This window comes from Triticum dicoccoides, chromosome 3A (assembly GCF_002162155.2).
Source record: "Triticum dicoccoides isolate Atlit2015 ecotype Zavitan chromosome 3A, WEW_v2.0, whole genome shotgun sequence".
NCBI classification, from domain to species: domain Eukaryota; kingdom Viridiplantae; phylum Streptophyta; class Magnoliopsida; order Poales; family Poaceae; genus Triticum; species Triticum dicoccoides.
The window spans coordinates 647,287,266-647,298,631 of record NC_041384.1 but is presented as its reverse complement, the minus strand read 5'-3'; the positions used below and the strand labels follow the sequence as shown (position 1 = coordinate 647,298,631).

Here is an 11,366-nt window from a genome sequence, read left to right as displayed (position 1 = left end):
GCCCGCACCGCGCCTAAGCCGGAGGGAGCCGCCCTGCGCCGGCCCCGTCCTGCGAGAGGTCGAGGTCGCCCCGCCGCCGCCGGCTGCAGGCGGGCTTTGCCAGCCGAGCCTAGGGCGACGGCGAGGGAGGAGGGGGAGGAAGGCTGGGGGACCCGGCGGCGGTGGGCTAGGGTTTCCTCCCAGCCGCCGCGCGGGGGCGACACGGGAGGAGGAGGAGGGGGAGAGTCGGAAAGTTCTGATTTCAGTTTCTCCCTGTTGTTCTTTTCCTGTTGCAAACGCGCAGGTCCAAAATAGTTTTGATTTTCAGCACAGAAGACACAGGTAGCAGGCTGAGATCCATGCGGCACTACCCAAATCCTCAAGCTCAGGAGTCACCATGCCAGTACAATGTTAATATGAAATGCTTGCAGTTTCGTAGTGCAACTGTCACTTCAATGTACAACAAGAACATCAATCTGGGAAGAAGTTCGAAATTTACATCCAATAGTTCATGGTAGCAGCAACGGTCTTCCGCATCGCGACCCCAATCAATCGCCTCTATATCCATGGATTTAAGTATAATAACAAAATGGTTATTCGGCAAAAGGCTTACTCTGACTTCGTTAAGTCTTCGGCGTCCTATTGCCCTATACATTGCTTCTTCTACCTCCCTGGCTTGGATGGCGTCGGAGATGATGGCGGCTTCATGTCAGGGTACTGCATGATAAATCAATGTGTGCAAATGGATTAGTACATTCCACAAATAAATAATTATGGATTAGTACATGATCATATAGAACTGAAACAGAAGCCTATATGCATTGGATATTGAACAATTTAGGTAGGAAAACATTTGAGCTTGAGCAATGACCGTCCGTAACTCTTTATTCTCCTGCTAGTACAAGAACATAGCGCCTGCCATAGTTTTCAAGAACCAAGGCCTTCTTTACAAGGCAATATTATATCCAGAAACAGAACTGTAGTGTATCAGCAGTAAATATAAAGAGAATCCTGTGATGGAATTAACTGTAAGTATGACGCCATGCAGCGGCCAGTCAGCATGTTGTTACTACTATTTTGTGAACAATATTTTAACTACTGTTAACTAGATCGAATTTTGATGAAAATCGAATATAGATCCTTCTGAATTACTGTATGAAGGTAGGAAGGCAATATGGTCATACATTTGCATATGGTGATAATGGTCTCCTTGGATGCTTCGTGGCTAAAGTACTTCCATTCAGTTCTTCACGACCATTCTTGGTTGCATGGCTTGTATCGTCTAAAGAGCTGCCAGGAGACATTAGTAGTTCATTATTCTCATCTGGCCTGCCTGGCTTGGATGGCGTTGGGGATGAGGGCGGTTTCAAGTCAGGGTACTGCATAATACATTCAGTATGTGTAAATAGATTACTACAGTACATGATCATAAAGAACTGACACAGAAACCTAAAATGCATTGGACATTGAACAACTTAGGTATGAAAACATTTGATCAGGGCAGTCTGTAAACTGTTTATTCTCCTGCTAGTACAGAGCATAGCGCCTGCCATAGTTTTCGGGAATTAACTATCTAACTGAGACATGGATAAGGCTTTACAAGGCTATACTATGTCCAGGAACAGAACTCTTGTATATCAGCAGTAAATACAACGAGAATTCTGTAATGACAGCGTGCAGTCCAGTCGGTCTGCGTGTTGTTACTATTTTCAAGACAAAAAGTCAACTGCTGTTAACTAGATAGAAGTTCGAGAGAATCAAATCTAGAGCCTGCTGAATTACTGTATGGAGGTAGCAAGGCAATGGGGTCATACATTTGCATATGGTGATAATGGTCTCCTTCCTGATTGCTTCGTGGCTAGACTATCCTTAGTTGCATCGCTTGTTTTGATTAAAGAGCTGCCAGTAGAAGTTGGTAGTTCCCCATTACCCTCTGCCCTCCCTGGCTTGGATGGCGTCGGAGATGATGGCGGTTTCAAGTCAGGGTACTGCATAATACATTCAAGGTGTGTAAGTAGATTAAGGCATGATCGTAAAGAACTCAAACAGAAACCTAAAATGCATTGAACATTGAACAACGTAGGCATGAAAACATTTGAGCAGGGCAGTTTTAACTGTTTATAAACCTGCTAGTACAGAGCATAGCGCCTGCCATTGTTTTCGGGAATTAACTGTCTAACCGAGACACGCGTAAGGCTTTACAAGGCTATACTATGTCCAGAAACAGAACTCTAGTATATCAGCAGTAAATACAGGGAGAATTCAGTTAACTGGAAGTATGACAGCGTGCAGTGAGGCCAGCCTGTATGCTGTTAACTAAATAGAAGTTTGACGAAATCAAATCTAGAGCCTGCTGATTACTGTATGGAGGTAGGAAGGCAATGGGGTCATACCTTTGCATAAGGTGATAATGGTCTCCTTGGATGCTTCGCGGCTAAAGTATTTCCATTCAGTTCTTCATGACCATCCTTGGTTCCATTGCTTGTATTGACTAAAGTGCTGCTAGGAGAAGTTAATAGTTCTCCATTCCCCTCTGGCTGATCATCTGTTCCTTCAGTGCTCGCATCAGTGTGCGTTAAAGTTTTGCTCTTCTTTTCCCTTGGAAAAACATGAACAGATGGCGGAAGATAGTTTTCTTGAATTGCCTATGAAAATAGCAAAGATCAGTGCGGAAACAACGAGGTATGTACTTTTTGAACTGTCATAACTAACCTGCCAACCATCTGGGCCTCTCAGTCCCCCTTTGATTGCATATGCCTCTTTGAAACCATTGTTGAACAGGAGCTCAGCCACTTTCATTGAATTACCATCAAAGCTACCTTACACAACATAAACTTAAGTTGGTAACAGATTGCGCATGATAAAGTTCATAGAGTTATATAAGAATTGAAGCATAGTTGCTTTGGCATGATGAAAAGTATACAGCAACATCAGTACATTCAGCACCTATGCAAAACTGCCACTATCTGAATTCTGAATCTAAAGTAACAAGCTTCAGAGGGCAAAATTGACATGCCATCCATCTTTACCGGTCTCGAAGATGCACTAGAACATGACAATAAATTTTCTATTTATTTATCTACTTATTAAGTTAGACAATTAAATATAATAGGGACTAATTTTCCGATAAAGGATGATTTTATTATCTCAAAATGTAGCATCAAGTGGATACAAAGCATTATGAGTAACACCCGGCCTCTGCATAACTAAGATGCACACAGCCAAAACCAAAAGTCTGACAAACAAATCATGAAATACAAACCGACAAATCGGCAACAGTAGAGTCCTATAGACCGACACTACGCCTATGTCGAAGAAGGTGGTGGACCAATCCGTAGGTTATGATGCCATAATAGGGACTAATTGGATGGAAAAGAAGCTTATCCCTGTATTTCATTGTGGCAGAACGAGTAAAGTAATTGACTAATTGTTTCAGACTATTTTGAACTGTCAATGTGGCAGTTTTATCTGTGCTAGTCGCAAATAAACCAAAATTATTCAGATTATGCTCCACACTTACAAAAGACAATGTTCTTGAAACACGACTATGCTCTTCCTCGGTTCCTGAGCTCGAGTCGGAAGTAGTTCTCAGCTGTAACTAAGACGATACTAAATCAGTCTGTCTCAACTTTTTTTGAACACAGCGCAACAAAACTGATCTTAACTTGATATCGACTCGATCGATAGAAACAATCAGCCCGATCCAGACATTCTGGAAGGGTCTATTTTGATTCCACAAATTTCGTATGAAATACTGTAGTTGAATTTCGTTGTTTAACTACAACTGCATTGCACTACTAAATCAAAGTTGTGTACACGACTACTCTGCTGCATAAAAAGACATCTAGCACTAGAGAGCACATTAATCGACATTCCATCACGAATGATTCATGCCAATCCTATTCGATCAATACACACAACTACTAAAGCATTTCAGTAACGCAGGCACACCACCGACAGCAGGCGTCAATCGAGGTTCCATGGATCACTCACTTGTCAAGCACGCAGACGACGGTGTTGGCCGGGTCCGGGAACCTGGCGAGCACCTCCCCGAGGAACCCCTTCTCGTCCTCCTCGTCGAACTCCACCTGCACGGCGCTCTTCTCGACGAGCCTGAGGTTGGGCGGCGCCATGAACCGCACGCTGTTGCCCCGCCTGACGTCCAGCAGCTGCGCCTCCGGCGCGTCGCGGAGCTTGCGGAAGGCGTCGAGGGCGCCCACGGCCTTGTACTTCTTGAAGTAGTCCTGCGCCAGCGGGAGCACCACCAGCCAGACGAACACCACCCCGGCCACGAAGAAGGGGTTCCGGTTGTTGAAGTCGTCCACGGCCAGCACGATGGACTCGAGGCTCACCTTGCTCCCGCCGCCGCCGTCGGCCTCGGCCGCGAGGGAGTGGAGCGGCCAGGACGCGGCGGCCGCGGGGAGGAGGAGCAGGAGCTCGCCCCGCCAGGGCGGCGCCGCCGCATTCCGCGCCAAGATTCGCGCGGCGGGGGAGGGAGTTACGGAGGAGGAGGTGGTCCTGGCCGCATTGGGCGGCGAGAGTTGGCTCCTGCGAGGGTTCCGCGGGGGTCTGAGGAGGGTTGGGAGGTGGGAGGTGGAGACTTGGAGGAGGGAGCAGTGGTGCTGGAGGCGGAGGAGCGCCATGCGGGCGAGAGCTTGAGCTCCGTGCAAGGATAGAAGGAGGTGGAGCTCTCCACGCCCCGGGATTCTCTATCCGATCACTCCACCTTTTCCTCTTCCGAAAATGGATTTATTACAAAATAGTAGTGCAAGGAAGCAAAAAAGAGGAGAGGAGATTGCCGAATTTGGCCCATACGTCTGTTCCATACGGGCTGAAGAGCGCGATAGAATTAAGCCCAGGTCTACCTTTTTTTTGACAGAAAGATCCTCGTCTTCAACTTTGGGCGCGGCGACTGGCATTCCTATTTGACGCTTCATGCGCCCGTTTTAGTTGTTTTTATAAACTCCCGTAAAAAAAGTTGTTTTTATGAACGGGCGCACACCCTCCGAGCTAGGTCGGCCAATTAACTTTTTTTTCTATTTTAAACCAAAAAAAGGTGTGTGCGAAGGTTTCAATCTCGCAATCTCTATGTACCTAACCACTAGGATTTGTCTCAAAAACAAAAAAAGCCTAGTAAGGACAGACTGAACGGGTGGGTCCACCTTGTCAGCTAACTCTCGGGCGACAGGAGGGCGATCGATAGGCGATCACGGGCTGCCGCTAGGATTAGGGTTTGCTGATCGGAGGTGCTGCGGATACGATCGTGCGACGGGTGGCGACGGCGTCCTCGGCGTGCGGATCGAGTAGGGGTAGGATCTCATCTCGGGGAGGAGTCATGGCATGTCAGGATAAGCGTGGTGGAGAGGACACTTCGGGGAGGAACCACGGAGCAACACCGGCGAAAGGAGGAGCCACATCTACAGGCACCCCGGTCAGATCGCGGGGACAGGAGGATTCGCCGGGGGTTAGCAGAACCCCCGATGCCACTGCGTCGCTGTCTGCCCGGCTTGGAGGGATGGTGTTGACGGAGAAAGAGGCACAGGGGTTTGTCTTTGCAGATCCAGGGAAAGGGATTCCAGCTGCGAGGAGATGGACGCTGATTGGGAAAGTATGCTCGCCGAGGCCACTGAACAGGACGGCGTTGGAGAGATCCATGCACAGGGCGTGGGGGCTACATCATGAAGCGCAGTTCCGGGATCTGGGAGATAACTTCTTCTTGGTAAACTTCAATGGGGAGGGTGATTGGAGGCATGCGAGGAACAATGGTCCATGGCAGTATGATTTCAATGTACTCATCCTTAAGGACTATGATGGCAAGACGAGACCGTCGGAGATGATTTTTGATTCGGTTGAAACATGGGTTAGAGTTAAAGATCTGCCCTTGGACAGGAGGTGCGAGGAGTTTGGACGCGCGCTAGGGAATTGGCTAGGTGAGGTTGTGAAAGTGGACGTGGATAAAGATGGTTTTGCGAAGGGTCAGTACCTCAGGGTAAGAGCAAAGATTTCTGTATATGAACCACTGGTTCGGGGTTTTAACCTAAAAGAATCGGTGGAGTATAAGGTGGGCACTTGGTTTGATTTCCACTATGAAAAAATACCTCATTTCTGCTTTGAGTGTGGAAGGCTGGTCCATGTCAATGGAGTATGTGTTCCTCCGGTGGATAAAGAGGCGCAGTGGGGCGAGTGGTTGAGGGCTTCCCGGGAAGGAATTCAAGTTTCATCATGGGAGGTCTCGGGGGTTCAGCAAGCAGTTACAACAGCGCTAACTCATCTCGCACTGGCGATGGTGAGCCGGTCCGCTTCACTGCATCTATGAGAGATGTTCCGACTAAGCGTAACATGCACACTTCGTTCTCAAAGTCAGAGCAATCCCACACTGGTGGGGGAGGGGAGAGGAAACGAATGCGGTGAACAGTCCGAACAAGGAGAAGATGAGAGGTGAGTCCTCTCAAGCAAGAGACCCGAGGCATGATTTGAAGGAAAAGAGGGAGATGAACATTAGAAAAGATCTTCTTGACAAGCAGCAAGAGAAGCATAGGCAGAACGATCGGCAAGGGGAACCCAGTAGGTACGGGTCGGGTCGTGGCCCAGCTCCTGAACGCAATGAGCAGTACAGAAGGAGGGGGTAGTATGTGCGTAAACCAAGAAGGGGCGAGTATCAGACTAGCCACCTGGATGAATGGGACTATGAGAGAGAGAGATGTCAAGGAAAAGGAGGCCTAGGCAGATGTGGATCCCTAAGGGGGAGCAAGGACGGTTTGGGGAGAATGGTGGTGCTGCTCGGGACAAGAGACAAAGAACAACAAATGTGTTTGATCGGTTAGAGGAAAATGAGAAGAGAGCGGCGGACCCTGCCGGGGAGCAGGGCCGCCGAGAGCAATGAACATCTTAGCTTGGAACTGTCGAGGGTTGGGGTTGGACTCGACAGTTGGCGAACTGAGAGACCTGATACGGTCCTACAACCCAGCGGTGGTGTTCTTGTCGGAAACAAAGAAGAAATCGGCTCCGATGGAAAAATTGAAGTGGTCATTAGGGTTCCGACAAGGGGTGGCGGTAAGCTTTATGGGGAGAAGTGGCGGTCTAGCACTATGGTGGCGAGATGACATGGAGGTCTCGGTAAGGCCTTGGTGCCAGTACTTTATCGACGCTACTATAACTTTCGAGAGCAGGACCTTTAGATTCACTGGAATCTACGGGGAGCCTAAAACTGAGTTGAGGAAGAAAACGTGGGATGCTCTTCGGTTTCTGAAAGGCCAAGATAATTTGCCGTGGTTATGTGCTGGGGATTTTAATGAAGCCCTTGAGAGAGCAGAGCAATTAGGAGGGAACGACCGTGATCTCAATCAGATGGAGGCGTTTAGGGAATGCCTTGACATGTGCGCACTGGCGGGCATGGGTTTCAATGGTTACCCCTTCACCTTCGATAACAAACGAGACCCTCCGGAGAATGTTCAAGTAAGGCTAGACCGCGCGACGTGTAACCGTAAGTTTTTGCACCTTTTCTCAGGGTCCAGTGTGGAACACGTTTTAACCGAAGAATCAGACCATATGGCACTGGCCATCAGAGTTAGAGAGGAAGGGGCGGAACAGCCATTAGTGGTTTCCAGATTCAAGTTCGAACAGATGTGGACTCGCCATGGGGACTATGATGATATGGTGACTAATGCTTGGGAGGCGGAGGGTCATGGCCAGTATGGCATGCAGGCGTTGATGGGCAAGCTGCATGGTGTCACTGGACACATGCGTGAGTGGGGCCGAAAGGTGTTTGGTTCAGTAAGGAGACAAATTAAACAACTCAAGGGCGACCTGCAGCGCGCTAAAGATGAGATGATGTCAAATGAGCGTATGCAAAAGATTAGAGACATAGAAGGGAAATTACGGGAAGTATACCTCAGGGAGGAAATAATGAAGAGACAAAGATCCAGGGTGGATTGGCTGAAGGAAGGTGATCAGAATACGCAATATTTTCAAAACCGTGCTTCGCACAGGAGGAGAAAGAACACGGTCAAATCTTTACGGCGGACAGACGGATCCAAGTGCGTCGACGATGAGGGGATGAGGGTAATGGCCAGAGATTTTTACTCACTGTTGTTTGCCTCACAGGGAACATCGAACATGCAGCAAATACTGGAGAATATCCCGGCGGCTGTATCTGATGCTATGAATGATAAACTAGATGATGCGATCAACGATGATGAGATAGAAAAATCCCTTTTCCAGATGGGCGCGACAAAGGCTCCCTGCCCGGATGGGATGCCGACCCTTTTCTATCAAAGGCACTGGCCTTTGGTGAAAGAGGAGGTGTGCAAAGCCATTAAAGACTTCCTTGGAGGAGGACAGATTCCAGAGGGTTTTAATGATACTATTCTAGTCCTGATCCCAAAGGTGAAGTCACCAGAGCTGCTGTCTCAATTCAGACCAATTAGCTTGTGCAACGTCCTATATAAGATCGCAGCTAAGGTTCTAGCAAACCGCCTCAAAGTGGTGCTGCCTATTCTCATCTCGGAGGAGCAAAGTGCTTTTGTTCCGGGCAGGCTCATCACTGATAATGTTCTCGTGGCGTACGAATGTGTTCATGCCATCCGGAAGAGGAAGAGGAAGAAAGCCTCGTGTGTGGTAAAACTGGATATGATGAAGGCATATGACCGGGTGGAATGGTCCTTTCTGCAACAGATGATGATTAAGCTAGGTTTTTCTCAGGCATGGACATCCATGGTTATGAGATGTGTGACCTCGGCTCGGTTTGCGGTGAAGCTTAATGGTAACTTATCGGAGGGTTTCTTACCAAGCCGAGGTTTACACCAAGGGGACCCTATATCTCCCTATCTATTCTTATTTTGTGTGGAGGGTTTCTCGACACTTCTTAAAAAAGCTCAAAGGGAGAAAGAATTGCAGGGGGTGTCCTTTGGGCGCACTAGCCCCACAGTTACACACTTGCTTTTTGCGGACGATAGTATAGTGTTCCTTGAGGAGTCAAAGGAGAATATGGCAAAGCTCAGGTCAATAATGCATGCATACGAGGAGGCTTCAGGGCAAAAAGTGAACTTAGACAAATCCTCAATCTTCTTTGGGAAGGGATGCAACAATGATGATAAGGAAATTCTGAAACAGGAAGTGGGAATTCACTCCGAGGCGCTAAACGAGAAGTACCTTGGGCTCCCTACGGTGGTAGGCAGGTCGAAGGATGGGTGTTTCAAGCATGTGAGTGAATCAGCTAGAGGAAAGGTTTTGGGGTGGAAAGGACAAGGTTTATCAAAGGTAGCAAGAGAGGTGCTTGTCAAGTCTGTGTTACAAGCAACACCGACCTATTCGATGAGTTGCTTCAAGCTCTCCAAGAAAATGTGCGGGAAACTAAAATCTATCTCTTCTAAATTCTGGTGGGGAGCCGCCAACGGTGAATGAAAAGTCCATTGGGTCGCTTGGGACAAGATGTGCACTAGAAAGCAAGCAGGAGGAATGGGTTTTCGAGACTTTGAGATGTTTAACCAAGCTCTCCTGGCTAAGCAAGTTTGGAGATTGCTGTTATGTCCTACATCTCTGGCTGCAAAGGTGCTGAAAGCTAGATATTATTATGATATGGATATTATGGTTGATCCTTGCCCACATGGGAGCTCCTACACATGGAGAAGCTTGATGCATGGCCTGGATCTCCTTGCTCAAGGACTAGTTTGAAGGGTGGGGGAGGGAACGAAAATAAATACCCTACATGATAATTGGATCCCTCGCTAGGGAAGCATGACTCCCCTCGGTGCCATTTACGTACCAAACACGACCAAAGTGGCCGACCTACTATCAGAGGATGGACGGACATGGGACGAGGAAAGGCTGCAAACGGTGTTCACCCCATCGGACGCCCAAGACATCAGGCAGAGTGTAGTGGGCGGGCCAGGTAAGGAAGATTTCAGGGCATGGAACTTCACCAAAAACGGAATTTTCACAGTGAGATCAGTGTACCATCTGGGCATCGCGATAGAAACAGCGGGGAAGGCACTGACCTCCTCGTCTACTTCAGTTGTAGATCACAAGAGCTGGCTCGAGCTGTGGGCTGCGGATGTCCCAAATAAGGTGAAAATACATGGATGGCGAATGCTGAAAAATGGTCTGGCTGTTGGTTCTGAGCTGCGGCGACGACATGTAAAACCTGGTGTTTTCTGTATCGCATGTGGCCGAGAAGAAACAATCATCCATCGTATGTGGCGATGCCCACACTCGCTGTTGTTCTGGAAATCACTGTCAAAAGCGGTTGAGACGCCGCTGCCAATGTTGCCGAAGTGCGTGGAGGGAGTACAGAACATGCGATCATCGATCCTAGATTGGCTCGGGTCAGCATCGGCAGAAGAGAAGAGACAGGTGATGAGAGCGTGGTATGAGTTGTGGCTTGCGAGAAACAATGCAAGGGACAATGCCAAGATTGAAGACCCAATGCTCATTGCAGAGAGAGTCCTACGCCTGGATGCGGAGTGGCAATCAATCAAAGAGCCCCCAAGGAGAACACAAACTCAGCGTACGTAGCTTGGAAAGTGGGAGAAACCTGACGATGGCCGGGTGAAGGTGAACACAGATGGGGCGATTGCGAAGCAGGATGGATCGGGAGGAGGTGGAGCGGTCCTCAGGGACCATCATGGCGAGTTTGTGGCAGGAACGTGCCATTTTTTCCTAGTAGCTGCAGATCCAAAACTTGCAGAACTTTTGGCGTGTCGGCAAGGGGTTCGACTGGCTCAAGAACATGAAGCTCAGAAGGTGGTGGTCGAGATGGACTCACTGTCTGCGGTAGGGGATTGCAGAAAGACCTATCGTCAAGCGGGCAGATTGTCCAAGATATAAAGGAACTGCTAACTCAATTTCAAGAATGCAAAGTCAGATGGGTCCGGCGGTCCGCAAACAAAGTCGCGCATAGACTTGCTAGGGAAGGTTGCTGTAGATCATTATGTTATGTATGGCGCCATGTGGCGCCGAATTTTGTAAGCTCGGACTTAGCCTCTGATGGAGGTTTAGAGCACTAAATAAATTAGCAACGTTCCCTAAAAAAACCCTAACCACTAGGATATCGAATCACTTATGCATAGAAACTTCCTTTTTTTCATTTATACTTTCCCTAGTTCGTGGAAGCCCCGGTTTTGCAAAGCTTCCAGCCGTTTTCTTTTTTCTTTTTCGTTACAGTTTTTTACTGGACCAGTTTTATATGGTTTTGTCATTCCTTTTTTGTTTCTTTTCTTTATTTTTTTTCAATTTCCTTTTTCCTTTACAATTGGTTTTTTTAATGTGCGAACTATTTTGATTTTTTTCAAAATTAAGGAACTTTTTACAAACTAGATGAACTATCTAAAAATTAAATGAACTTTTTCCAAACTTGGCAAACATTTTTTAAATTTGATGAACTTTTTTCC

At 47.8% G+C, this 11,366-nt stretch overlaps 1 protein-coding gene across 2 annotated transcripts; it reads right to left on the bottom strand.

The window, feature by feature from the left end:
- Positions 1–333: 333 nt before the first annotated feature.
- LOC119269912 (rhodanese-like domain-containing protein 4A, chloroplastic) lies at positions 334–4,699 on the bottom strand. 2 transcript variants are annotated; one of them, XM_037551843.1, is made up of 6 exons: positions 3,973–4,699; positions 2,692–2,794; positions 2,373–2,624; positions 1,794–1,967; positions 1,164–1,358; positions 334–696 (listed from the first exon to the last, which is right to left on the bottom strand). In XM_037551843.1, the coding sequence occupies exons 1-6, from the start codon at positions 4,620–4,622 to the stop codon at positions 643–645; spliced, it is 1,428 nt and encodes a 475-aa protein (XP_037407740.1). In that variant the 5' UTR covers positions 4,623–4,699; the 3' UTR covers positions 334–642. The 2 variants fall into 2 exon arrangements, with proteins under 2 accessions (XP_037407740.1, XP_037407741.1); XM_037551844.1 differs by lacking the exon at positions 1,164–1,358.
- Positions 4,700–11,366: the final 6,667 nt, after the last annotated feature.